This window comes from Ovis aries, chromosome X (assembly GCF_016772045.2).
Source record: "Ovis aries strain OAR_USU_Benz2616 breed Rambouillet chromosome X, ARS-UI_Ramb_v3.0, whole genome shotgun sequence".
Classification (NCBI taxonomy): Eukaryota; Metazoa; Chordata; class Mammalia; order Artiodactyla; family Bovidae; genus Ovis; species Ovis aries.
In genome coordinates this window covers 17184041-17197952 of record NC_056080.1, presented here as the reverse complement: position 1 = coordinate 17197952, position 13912 = coordinate 17184041, and the positions used below count along the sequence as shown (strand labels likewise).

General features: G+C 44.5%; 1 protein-coding gene across 3 annotated transcripts in view; it reads left to right on the top strand.

The window, feature by feature from the left end:
- PHKA2 (phosphorylase kinase regulatory subunit alpha 2) overlaps positions 1–13912 on the top strand; it is a 93075-nt gene that overhangs the window by 28433 nt on the left and 50730 nt on the right. For all 3 annotated transcript variants that reach the window (XM_012106338.5, XM_012106337.5, XM_004021948.6), the window contains exons 3-7: positions 1564–1722; positions 4933–4980; positions 6092–6260; positions 10986–11068; positions 13291–13371. In XM_012106338.5, coding sequence (XP_011961728.1) covers positions 1564–1722; positions 4933–4980; positions 6092–6260; positions 10986–11068; positions 13291–13371 — 540 coding nt within the window. The remainder of the gene's footprint in view (positions 1–1563; positions 1723–4932; positions 4981–6091; positions 6261–10985; positions 11069–13290; positions 13372–13912) is intronic.

Sequence of the window (13912 nt, the reverse complement as noted above, 5' to 3'; positions counted from 1 at the left end):
ACCACAGGGGCATTTTTCTAGTTGCAGAACAACTGGGCGGCTCTGGTTATCGTGCACGGGCTTTTCTTGTTGCCGAGTACAGGCTCTAGAGCAGGAGGACTTCTCGAGTTGCGGCGTGCAGAATTAATTGTCCTGTGGGCATGTGGAATCTGGTTTCCTGACCAGGGATCAAACCTGCATCCCCTGCATTGGAAGGCAGCTTCTTAACCACTGGCCCACCAGGGAAGTCCCCCAACAGGGTTTTTTAATGAACCCTTTTGTAAATAATTTAGTACTCTTTTGAGTAATATTTTAAGCTGGCAAGGTTTTGATTGCTATGATGTATTTTATTAGATACATATTTCTGTGCATAATTTCAGGAAAAGTTCAACAGAGGCTTTATATTTATGTGATTCTTCTCCTATCTTATCAATTTTATTTCTAGGCACAAAGTTTATTAGGACTAGATTCTAAAAAAAAAAAATAGCTTTATTGAGATATAATTTCCTTAACATACAATTTATCTAGCATGTATAGTTTAATGGTTTTTTTTAGCATACTTATAGATTTGTACATCAACACCACAGTCAATTTTAGAACATTTTCATCACCCCCCAAAAGGAAAAAAACCTGTTAGCAGTCACTCATTCACTCCCTATTTCCTCCCACCCACTCCTACCTGCAGCCCTAGACAACTACTCATCTACTTTCTATCTCTATAGATTTTCTATTCTGGACATTCTGTACAATTGAAATCATACAGTATGTAGACTTTTGTAACTGGCTTCTTTTACTTAGCATAATATTTTCAAGGTTCATCCATGCTGTAGCCTGTATTAGTAGTTTATTCCTTTTTATTCCTGAATATTTCAGGAATATTGTTTCAGGAATAATATTGTTTGGACCATGTTTTATTTACCCATTCATCAGTTGATGGACATTTGAGTTGTTTCCTCTTTGGGGCTATTATGAACAATGCTGTTATGAACATTTGTGTATACTTTTTGGTGAAGGTCTGGCTTTTTAGTGACTCAGCTGTCCTTTTACATACTGGTGATATCATAGCTCCATAGAACCCCCCCCCCCATGGCCTCTTGCTCAGTGCCTCCTTTTTAAGGCAGGCAGTTTCCCCAGGCACACACAGCTGGAGTGGTGAAGTTGGGCTCCTTGCTCTCATGTTCAGTGCTTTACCAGTTGAAGTGGAAACATGACAGGAGATGAAGAATTAATTCCATATTACACAGGTTTGTAAAAGCCTTGTAGGCTTTTTCTGTTTGCTGTTTCTTCTGTTTGTCACTTACAACAGTATGGTCTCATCTGAAAGCAAAACAAAAAGTACTACAAGTTAAAAGGTGCCTTAGAGGTTTTTTTTAGTCTAATATCCTCATTATGCAGAAAACCCAAACCTAGAAAAGTGATGTCACTGCCCACCCAAGATCACACTGTGGTACCAGGGCAAGGGTTGGAACTCTGGGCTCTTCATTTCTCGTCCCAGTCCTCATTGTGCCCCGCTTAAGGTGAGCGTTCCTGGCCCAGGTGCTGGATGAAAGGTGGTGCTGTCACTTCGTGTCTCCTCTCTGATAGAATCCCATCACGGGGCTGATGTCAGCCAGTCATGAGCAGAAGGATGCCTGGGTACGGGATAACATCTACAGCATCCTGGCCGTGTGGGGCCTGGGCATGGCCTACCGCAAGAACGCCGACCGCGACGAGGACAAGGCCAAGGCCTACGAGCTGGAGCAGGTAAGGCTGACTGGCAGCTCTAGCCTGGTGCTCAGCACCTTTTCCTTGGACTGAAAAGCCTACAAGGAAGTAACTGTCTGCAAAAAAGCCTGGTGCAGGCGTCGCCTCTGTTTCTGTTGTAGGATATTTGGTCTCTCAACCTCTCATGTCTCTCCTTTTGAATTTTTTTTTTCCCCCTCCATAAAAAACAACAATCACGCTGAGTGGATATCCAAATTTCTAACTAGCTACATTTCTCTTACACATGCTCTGTCAGTTTTATACATACTCACGTAGGAGATGTCATTATAAACTAACATGATTATTTTTAAAGCAGCACACTAGAACTCCACATTTCAAGATGTATGCTCTGTGGAGTCCTCATGTTGAAAGGATATTTATTCAAACAGTGTTGCCACTACTTAAAACAGTTTTGCAAAATGCCTTTCTAGTTTGAATCATTCCAAAGCAGTCTTATTAATTTGCAATACCCTTTAATTTTGAACCACGCTGATATTGTCCAGTTTTCATACCCATGTTATCATATGGCACAATGAAGTCCTTTATTGTTTTCCAAAATCAGAAACCAGCATACCTACCAAAGCCAAGACTTGCCATCAGTAAGTATGTAAGAAAATAATCTGCCCCTGAGCACGGAGGTATTTCCAGTGTTCTGAGTAATAGCGTTGAAGTAAGGAGTGAAGGAAAGTTACATGGCTCAAAATAGCCTGGAGTTAAAACTCCTCTCCCGGTCCTCCCCACCATTCTATGCAAAATAAAGAACACTCTCACCGGAAGAAAACAAATAGACATTAAGGTTGATTACACCCAGCTCCCAGCTGGTCCAGCCTCTGGCGATCTCCAGAATTCCTTGCCCCAGCCATTTAAGAGATAATTACTCCGAACAACCTTGGAGAAGAACAGGCCCCCCTTAAGACAGTAGATTTCCACATATATGCCTATTATATACTTACTCTCTTCTTGGGTTAGGGCAGCAGGTCACTAATCTGACTGCTGCCCCTTCTCGCCTCATTAAAGGTGATCTGTTCCTTAAAGTGCTGGTCTCAGTTCTTTTTCCTAGCCTTGCCTTTTCTACCTTCCTTACCCTACAAGGAGCATTGATGTGTAGAAGTATCATTCTCATGGCATGAGTGCCTTTGGGATTTGTCTTTGGTTTGCACACTGCTTATTGGCCCACACAGCCAGTGGGTCATCAGGCCAGGGAGAATTCTTGTGGCCCTATCATAAACAAAGTGGGCCTGAGTGGCAGGCAGCCTTGTCAGCAGTAGGGAAGCTAAGAGAGGAAGCCTGTCTGTGCGAGCAGGGAAAGGACCATTTGGCTAGACGTGCTAAGTATGAGGTGATGAAATCACCTAGTCTTGGAGCTAAGGGGTAGTATTTAAAATGCATACAGCAAGCATTGAATGCTCCTCCAAGAACCTGGATGGCAGTTACATAAGTGAATCGTTCATTTAACTGTAATAATTTGATATTCATGTTCTCCAAATTTTCTATCCTCCTGACGTAAAATCCAAGTTAAGCCATGCCTAGCTATTCTCTCTCTTTCTCTCTCTCTCTCTCACACACACACCCCACTACCTCTCTTCTGTAAGCAATTTCTGATCTGGGTTAGAGTTGACTAGATTTGCTGCTCTATGACTGACAATAGAGAGGCACAAACAGACCACGTTGTTTGATTTGTTTAGTGTGGTTAATAACACTGGATCTTCCAATGATCCTCAACATGGACACTATTCCATTTGGGGCTTAGACAGTACAGCTGCTCATTGTGTGAGACTGTCCCATGCATTGCAGGACACGTAACATCCTTAGTCCTTACTTACTAAATGCCTATAGCTCCCATCCCCATCAGAGTGACAATAAAAATGCCTCCACCCTCACATTTCTAAATGCTCCCCCACCCCCGGGGGATGCTAATGTCACCCCCAGTTGGGAACCACTGGGCCTCTTCACAATGGAAAATAACCTTATTTGAGGGGAAGTCAATTGGCAAATGTTTATGCTACGCACTGTAGGAAATATTAATTTTGACAGTGTTAATTATACCTTTTAATTATGAGGTAATATTTTCTGCATCAAAAGAGTTTCTGACATAAAGTGAGATTATACTCTAGAATCCTAGGATTTTAGAGAATGAAGAATCTGAAGGGTGATCCATTTCAGACTTTTCTCCCATAATTATCTTTGGTGGCCCTTCACTACGTCTTAGCCTGCAAACCATGTTCATTGTGTAAGAGAGGAGATGCTAATGGCCCCGGGAAGGAAGTTCTTTCAGCCAGCTAACTTTGACCTAAAAATACCCCATTCTCTAGCCACTTGTGAAGTCTTTTTCTAGTGGATTTAATAGGACATATGAAGACCATCTTTCAGTGGGCCTGAACTGTGGAGGAAGAGAGTGGCAATATAATGTATTGACAAGGAGTTCAAACTCTGGAGTCAGAGGGCCTGAGCTCTGTCCTGCTCCACCCCTTGCCAGCTGAGAGACTTGAGCAGTGTTGATTCATCAGCCTCAGGTTCCTCATTGTAAAGTGGGGAAATAATAACACCTACCTCAAAAGGGTGTTGCAAGAATTAGTGGGAATCTAAGTAAAGTGTTTTGTACAATACTAGAATAGAATGTCTGATTATCATGTTGTTATTGTTTATAATAATTATTGTTATATGATATTTCTCCTTCTCTGTATGACTTACTCCACTCAGTATGATACTCTCTAGGTCCATAATTGGTTCTAATATGTATTACTAACAAACTTTGGCAACTACTTGCATTTTGTAAGAACTTTACTCAATAGTCCAGTAATGGTGTCACAAATGGCTGTTTTGGCAAAGCATCATTACTTTGGGGCAGGCAGGGTGGACTTAATTCATCCTTAGTATAACAAAAATAAATTACTAAAAATTGAGACATAAAGCTCCAAGGTACTAGGCTTATAAAAATTATCTTGAATAAAATAGCAGGAGTCACTGGATTTCAGCACCAGAAGAGACCATCTGGTCCAACATCTTTATTTGAGATAAGTCACTTCATCAAGATTTTCTTTCTTTGTGATGGAATGGAGAAGTAGAAATAATCTAAACAATCAAAGTGCTTGTATATGCCTTCTTGGGGAAGGTTCCAGGCAGCACTGGCTTACCTGTCATGTGGGGAGGAGGTTGTTTTCATGGAGCAGGGAAGCTGGCCTTGTTACTGATCCCATTTTATTTCCGCAGAATGTGGTGAAACTGATGCGAGGTCTTCTCCAGTGCATGATGAGACAGGTAGGCAGAAAATGACAGATGTATTTTTGGGTCATCTGAGTGGGTGCTTTATCATTTTCCTGGTGACAACCATCAGTTTTAGAGTGTTTTGAACTTCTCAAGATGAGAAATTGAAAAAATTTAGCTTACTTTCTCCTTTTAAAATTATCTTCAGTAATTTTAATATAGCATAGAACCAGACTCAGAGAATACTTTCTCAAAGTCTTTTCAGGGCTTCCCTCATAGCTCAGTTGGTAAAGAATCCACCTGCAATGCAGGAGACCCCAGTTCGATTCCTGGGTTGGGGAGATCCACTGGAGAAGGGATAGGCTACCCACTCCAGTATTCTTGGACTTCCCTTGTGGCTCAACTGGTAAAGAATCTGCCTGCAATGCAGGAGACATGGGTTCGATCCCTGGGTTGGGAAGATCTCCTGGACAAGGGAAAGGCTACCCACTCCAGTATTCTGGCCTGAAGAATTCCGTGGTCTATATAGTCCATGGGGTCACAAAGAGTTGGACATGACTGAGCTGCTTTCACTTTGAGTCGAAATGCTTGAGTTTTTAAAACTTGACAGTAATATTTACTGGTATTTTCAGTGAGAGGTAGAACAGTTTCTTGAGCATGTACTCTGTACAGAACATCGTACTAGAATCTGTACAGATTCCAAGATGAATATGGTACAGTCCCCACCTTTGATTGGCACATTCCCATTAGTTTTGAAAAGCATCGTTGTTCTTTTCTTTTCAACATAAGGAAATAGGATTGGAAATTACAGAGGTAGAAAAGGGCCTCTTCCTCCCCTCTTCCCTCATTCCTTCCCTCCCTCTCATTGAGTTCCTACTATGTGTCACAGCTCATGCTGGGAATAGCAAACAAGGAAACCCTTTGGCTTGACCTCTCAAGCTTGCAGAGCTTGTTAAAATCCCAGTAGACTAAGACATTTCTGGTGATGGGCAGGAAGAGACACACACCCCCACCCCCTCTGTGTGATGCTCACTAGTGAGCACTCGTCCCCTACCTTCCATCCCTCTGTCTCCCAGAGGTAACAGATAAAAGGTCTAAATCCAAGATAATGACCCTGCCAGCCATGAACCCCTCAGCCATGCAGCCGGCTTGCTGTCTTCCTCAGGTGGATAAAGTGGAGAGGTTCAAGCACACTCAGAGTACCAAGGACAGCCTGCACGCCAAGTACAACACTGCTACCTGCAGCACTGTGGTGGGCGACGACCAGTGGGGCCACCTCCAGGTGGATGCCACCTCCCTCTTCCTCCTGTTTCTGGCCCAGATGACAGCCTCCGGTGAGCCAGGCCTGATGGAGCCCGTTGAATTGAGAGTGACCATCCCGAAGGGGCGGGGAGGGGCAGGCATTGACCAGTATTCAATATAAGCTGCTTTTTTGCATTACATTATATGCCCTGATTCTGTGGCTCTGTTGACAGTCAGCTTCCTGAGCCCTCGCAGGGCTGTTGCGCCTGCTCTGTGCACCAGGCGGCCTTGAGTTAGGCCGCTTAGCTGCTGTGTCGCAGAGCTGTTCCCTCCAGTCCCGAAAATTCATGCTCCTGGGTTAAAGGCTTTGTATTTACTTCAGACTGCAAACGTGAAACTCCAAAAATAGGAGAAATCAGGAAATAATAGTGTTATGGCTTTGTGAATAAACCTGGGACTTGAAAAGGATGTTTTGGTTATGAAAGTTAAGATGAGCTCACTGTAGATGGTTTGGAAAATATAATGAAATACAAAGGAAAAAAATCTCACTGATAATTGTCATTTGAATGTGTCTCCTCCAGGTTTTTTTTTTTTTCACTGTAGTTTAAAAAACATATTTCAGATTATATGGTATGCATATAGTGTTTTCATTACATAGCATTATAACTTAAGCATTTCTCCCATAATATTAAAGGTGTTCATAAACAATTTTAGTGACTTTACCAATGGATATTCCATAATTAAACTATTCTTTATTCTTCTGTTTACCTATCATAACTGTATTGCAATATAAACTTTGACCCTCATATCTATTTGCTTCCTTCTCTTAGTTTGATATCATTCAAAGGCTACTTATACTCATTGCCAAATTGTTTGCAGAACAGTTGACCAGTTTGGAGAAGGAAATGGCAACCCACTCCAGTATTCTTGCCTGGAAAATCCATGGACAGAGGAGCCTGGTAGGCTAAATAGCCCATGGGGTCACAAAGAGTTGGACATGACTGAATGACTTCACTTGCATTTTCTTTTTTACTTTACCAGTTAACCACGCACCCCCCCACCCCCGCAAGTGATGTAAGAGTATGTATCTTACCCACACCAGTTTCAAGAATTCATACTTTACATGTATTTGTCAACCAGCTGTACACTCAAGCTTGCTTTCCTGGTTATTGCCTGCTTCAGTACATGGGTGCACCTCCTGGGCAGGTGCTGGGAGCTGGCGTTTCCATGAGTTGAAGAGCCATTGCCTGTGGTTGGGGGCTCTCCTTTCCCAACCTGGCCATTGGGGGAAAATACCCACCCTGCGCTTTACTCAAGGATAAGACAGTGGTTATGCTGGGCTAAAATGCTGGCTCTGTGGAATCTTTCTGCACAAATCCCACACATATATGAAGACCCCACATCTCTTTCAATCATTTCTCCTCCTAGGCACACAGACAAAAGTGGAGCCATTCTTATCTTCCATCCTTCCTTGGCTCCCTCCTTCATGCCCTCCTTTCTGTCCTCACTCTTTCCTTCCCTCCTTCCTTTCATCCTTCCCTCATTCCTTATTTTCCTCCCCACTTTCTATCTTGCCTCTCTCCTTCCTTTCTACTCTCCTTCCTTCATCCTATCCTTCCCTCCTTTTCCTTCCTTCCATCCCTCCTCCTCTCCTTCCTTCCTTCCCTCCTTCATTCCCTCTTTCCCTCCTTCCTTCCCTCCTTCCCTCTTTGCTTCCATCCCCCCCTCCTTCCATCCATCCATTCTTTACTCTTCCACTTCTTCCCTCCTTCCTTCTCTCCCTGCTTCCTTCCTCCCATCCCTCCCACTTTCCTTCCATTCATCCCTCCTCCTTTCCTTCTCATTTCTTCCTTCCCTCCCTTCTTCCCCTTCCATTCTTCCTTCCTTCCCTTCTTCCTACCCTCCTCCTACCCTTCCTTTCCTCCCTCCTTCCTTCTCTCCCCTTTCTTCTTTTCCTTCCCTCCCTGCCTCCTTTATTCCCATCCTCCCTCCTTCCTTTCTAGCCTCCTCCCCATCCTTCCCTGCTTCCTTACTTTCATTTCTCACTCTTTCCTTCTCCCCTTGCTTCTTTCCTTTTCCCACCTTCCGTTCTTTCTTCCTTCCTGCCCTCCCTCCTTCCTTCCTTCTCTCCGTCTTTCCTTTATATCCTCTTTCCCTCCTCCTCTCCATGCTTTCCTCTTTCTTTCCTTCCTGTCTACCATCCTTCTGTCTTTCCCTACTTCCTTCCTGCATCCTTCCTTCCCTCCCTCCTCCCCTCCTTCCTTCTGTCCCTCCCATGAGCCTTCCCTCCCTCCTTTCTCTTTCCCTCTCTCACCCTGTTCTCGCTCCCTCCTTCCTCTCTACCCTCCTTCCTTCCATCTTTCCTTCCTTTCCACTTTGTGCCCTCCTTCCTTCCCTCCCTCCTTCCTTCCTTTACTCCCTGCTTCCTTCCCTCCCTCCATTCCCCCTCCTTCCCTCCTTCCATCCCTCCCACATTCCTTCCCTCCCTCCTTCTCTCCCACCTTCCCTCCATCCCTCCCTCTTTCCTTCTCTCATTTCTTCCTTCCCTCCCTCCTTCCCACCTTCCATCTTCCTTCACCTTATTCCTACCCTGCTACCATCTTTCCTTCCCTCTCTCCTCCTCTCCCTCCTTCCTTCCATTCCTGCCTCCTTCATTCACTCCCTTCTTTTCTACCCTCCTTCCTTCCACTGTCCTGTCCTTCCCTCTTTCCCTCCCTCCCTCCTTTCCTCCTTTCTCCCTGACTGCTTCCTTCTGTCCTTGCCCTCCCTCCTTCCTTCCCGTCCTCTTCCTGTCCACCCTTCCTTTCTTTCCTTTCTTCCCTACTACTTGCCTTCCCTCTCTCCTTCCCGCCCTCCCTGCCTCCTTCCTTCTTTCCTTCCCCTCCTCCCCCTTCCATACCTACCTCCATTTGTCTTTCCTTCCTTCGTTCCCTTCTCGCCTCCTTCCCTCCCTCACTTTCATTCCATCCCTCTCTCTTCCCCTCGCCCTTCCTCTCTCCTTCCCCCTCTCTCTCCTTCCTTTCATCGCTCCCTCTTACCCTCTCTCCTTCCTTATTTCCCCTTCCCTCCTTCCCTTCCTCCCTCCTACCTCCCCTGCCTCCCTGTCTTCTTCCTTTCTAGCCCCCTTCCTTCCTTCCATCTTGCCCTCCTCCTCTCACCTTTCTTCCTTCCTTTCTGTCCTCCTCCTCCTTCCTGTCCTGTCCTCCTCTCTTCTCCTCCCTCTCTTTCTCCCCTCCTTCCTTCCTCCCCTCTTTCCATCCTTCCCTCTGTCCTTTCTTCCCTACTTTCTCCCTTCATTTTTTCTGTCCTTCCCTCTCAACTTCTTTCCCTCCTTCCTTCTCTCCTCCCTTTCTTCCCTCCCTCCTTCCTTCCTGCCCTCATCTTCCTCCTTCCTTTCCTTTTGCTCTCCTTCTCTCCCTTCTCTGTTCACTCCTTTCCTCCCTCCCTCCCACCCTCCTTATTTCCCCTCTCCCTCCTTCCTTCCTATCCTTCCCTCCTTCCAGCCCCTTCTCCTTCCTTTCTACCCTCCTTCCCTCCATTCTCCCTTCCTGCCTCATCCTTCCTTCCCTCCCTTCCTCCTTCCTCCTCTCCTTCTTTCCCTCCTCCCCTCCCTCCCTTCTTCTCTCCTTCCTTCCTACTCTCCTTATTCTGTTCTTCCCTCCTTCCTTCCTTCCCTCCCTCCCTTATATCTTTTACCCCTTTTCTCCTTCTTCTTTCCTTCCTTTTCTCATTCTATCTTTCCTTCTTTCCCTCCTTTTTTATCACCTTCCTTCCTTCCCTCCTTCCTTCTGCCTTTTCTCCTTCCCTCCCTTGTTCACTACCTCCCTCCTTCTTTCCCATCCTATTTCCCTCCTTCCTTCCTTCCTTCTGAAAGGTTGTTGTTGAATTACGACACCGGGATTCTTGGCCCCCAGAGGAGAAGAATTCAATCCGGAGCCAGAGACGAGGCTTGATCACTCAGAGCTTTTGTGCAATAAAGTTTTATTAAAGTATAAAGGAGACAGAGAAAGCTTCTGACGTAGGCATCAGAAGGGGGCAGAAAGAGTACCCCCTGCTAGTCTTTAGCTGGATGTTATATAGTCATCAGCAGTCTGTTAATGAAAGAAAGGAATGTCTCAAAACTCAGAATGGCACCAGGCCCCTCACCCATAGGATGTATTTTGGGATAATCTTGGCTCCAAATGGTTCATCTTGGGCCATAAAAGGATTAGCTTGAATCTTGAAGAAGGGCAGAGCACCATGAGGAACGATATCGGAGTATAACATACTGGTTTATCAAGTAGGTTCTGAGCCAAAAGGTGGAACCGATTTGAAGACAGAGTTTGGGGTAAATGCATAGTACATTACCATAGCTTAAGATAAACATTTCCATAAGAAAAAGGCATTGGTTAACTTCAGGTGAAACCAGGTGTCATGGCAACACAGAATTTTAAGAGAAACCTCCTTTTAAATTTGTATAGAGAAGGAAAAAAATATCGCTAGTTTGTTTCTTCCTGCCGCTTAAGGGAGATAAAAATGCCTGACACTTGCAGGCTATTTCCTCCCTTTGGAGACCCCTGGCCTTCCTGCCTGTTACCCTCTCACTTCCTTCCTCCATCTTTCCCTCCCTATCCTTCTCTCCCTGCTTCCTCCCTTCTTTCCTTCCCAAATTAGACATTAACTGTTATGACTGACTTCATACTTAATTTTTGATGCCCTAGTAAGAAAAATGCAAATGAGGGTATATAATTTATTTTCTAGTATAAGATTTGTCATTTGTAATTGGCAACTCTCTCTTTACAACATAACTCCGTAAACTGTTTGTTTTTCTTTTGTAGGCTTACGTATTATTTTCACTCTTGACGAGGTGGCCTTCATACAGAATCTTGTTTTTTACATAGAAGCTGCGTATAAAGTTGCCGTAAGTTCAAATCCAGTGTTTATTTTCCAGTGTTTTACAGTGTCAGGAAGGATAAAAATCACACAGCTGTTTGACGGCCAGGTTGTCTGGGGCTGACCCGAAGGTTAGCAAGATTAGAGGTATAAGATTATGTCACCTCTGCACATAAACTGCACATTTGTGTCCAGGAACTCAGTTGGGGAGCTCTTGTTGTTGAAATGTGCCATATGCTCTGTTTGAATTCATTAGGTTCATTTTAAATAAGATCCTCAAATACCCTGTGGCATGTGTACTGGGAGCCTGAATCAGGGTGAAGGGCAACACCAGTGCCCGAGGCAGCGCACAGGGAGAGAGGCTGGACCCAGACAGGTGCCCCGGGCTAGGTGATGGGTGGAAATACCTACACACTCAGTTCCTCCAGGCTGCTGTCTGCTACCGAGAGCTGAGCCTCACACACTTGTAGAGAACAGCTAAACTGCAAAGCTGGCCAGAAGAGCAGTAATGAAAGGCTAGAGTTTGCTTTTTGTTTTTAATAAAGAGCTACCAACAAGGATCAGCAAACTTTTTCTGGAAAGGGCCAGAGTAAATCTTCTCAGCTCTTCCAGTCTCTGTGGTCTCTCTTGCTGCTATTTAACTCTGCCATTGTACTGATACCACACAAATAGCTATAGACAACCTTTGACCTCGTGAGTGCAGCTGTGGCCCAAATAGACCTTATTTCTGGATCACAGGTGTAGCAGACCGGATTCGGTGCCAGGGCAAGCGCTTGCTGACCCCAGGTCTGAAGCAGTAATCGTCCACCAGGAGCAGTCTTTGGCTCTCCCAGGGAAACCAGGCAATGTCTGGAGACATTTTCGATGTTGACAACAGGGGAGCGGGTACTATTGGCATCTAGAGGGTGGAGGCCAGGGATGCAGCTGAACACCTTCCAGTGCACAGGACAGCCCCCCTACAACAGAGAATGAGTAGGCTGCAAATGTCAGTACCGCCGAGGTTGACAAAGCCTGGTCTGAAGAAACTGGGGAAGGCTTTGTAGAAAGGGTGGAACTTGAGTTGGATGTTGGTAGATGAGTAGGGCTCAGATAAGCAGGAGGAGGGAAAGGGGTGCGAGAGTATCAGGAATGGCTGTGAGTGTGGGGGAAGGGGAGGGGTGGAGGATGGAGTAAAGGGTGTCTTAGGGTGACAGCTGAGTGCTCCAGAATAGTAGGAATTAAAGTCAGCTTGTGGACAGGCAGGAAGTGTGGGGCTGGATCATAGAGGTAAGGCCATCAGAGAGAGAGATTTGAACATGATCCACTAGGGAATAAACAGGTTGTCAGGTTAGAGTCTCGTGCTGTGGAGTTTCTAAGGATGAGTCAGGCAGTCGGCTCCAGGGTTGGAATGAGGACAGGTTGGAATGGAAAGGCCCCACTGTGCAGAGGACTGAAGGAAGGGGTTCTGGAGTCAGCCACGAGGCCTGCATGGCAGGGAAGAGTCTAAAGTCACTCTAGTGTGTCTGAGTCTGAAATGTCTTATTCTGAAAATGTTCATCTTTCTCTAATAATGATAAGTGCCAGAATGTTGGCATTGGTCCTGTTCTTCTTGGGTTGTAAAATACTGTATATAGCATTATTTCAAAATGGTATCCAGTGCCTGGATTTCTTCAGTGAAAATATGAGCTATAAAAGTTAAGTATGTATGTATCAAGTCCTCTATGTGGACGGGCTATCCTAAGCCAATTCGTATTAATTCATTTCAAAATACCAGGCAAGTTTAGTGTTCTGAGCCTCAGTTTTGACTTTGCACCCATTACTGCTGAGCATTTTTTTCTCAAAAGGTAATCTATTATTTTAAATAGTTTGGTTGATTTCACCCAGTTATAACCCATTTCTTCTTTATTCCATCTTACAATTTAATGCAAGTTTAGACGTATTAGGTGAATAAAGGTCAGCCTTTTAAGATAAAATATTTTGTTCTCTATAAATCATGAGTTTCTTACAAATGATTAACTTTTAGAAATAAGAAAACTGAGTGTCTTCGCATGCATTCTTTGTTCTACTTGAGTATTTATTTCCAGAACTCTAACCAGAGGACAAATACACTGAAATCAAGAAAGAATACAGCTTGAGTGTGTAAAGGCATGAATTTGGTACCCTTTGGGAAGAGATAGTCACATTTCATGATGCCTACAGTGACATAAAGGAGTCATTTTTCCATAGTACTTGTCATCTATTAATACCTCTTTTCACCTTTTTCTCCAACAGGATTATGGAATGTGGGAACGTGGAGATAAGACTAATCAGGGTATTCCAGAATTGAATGCAAGCTCTGTAGGAATGGCCAAGGTGACAGTCTGGTCTTGTTTGTTCTTCCTCCTATGCCTCTTTAATGGCTTTGGTTTGGTTCTTATCCTTAGGGGTTTGGATTTGATCTGGTTAGCTTATTTTTCAAAAGTCAACAGCAAGTATGAAATTCAAGTGGTCCATGTACCCCAACCAACTGAAATTATAGGTAAAGAATGGAGGTTTCCTACACCTAAATCTGCATGTGCCTGAAAATCGGTGCATTTCCCTCCTTATTATCCAGTATCATCACCCATGCATCTAAGCTCTTGCTGTTATCTACAAAACTGGATATATGATGCCCAGTCTTGTTTCCTGGGTCATAAAGAGGGCTGAAGAATATGAGCATTTTGTAGGGCAGGGCTCACATGTTTAAGAGTCTACAGGGTCAGGTCAGGCACATAATATAAACAAGTGAAGCCAGCGAGATAGAAAAATAATGGGGGGGGAATGGCATGTATTGAGGACACTGCAGACTTTGTAAAGGTGTTCTAATTTAAGATCATTTTAAAAACTTCCTCAGGCCAAACCAAACATGACCATG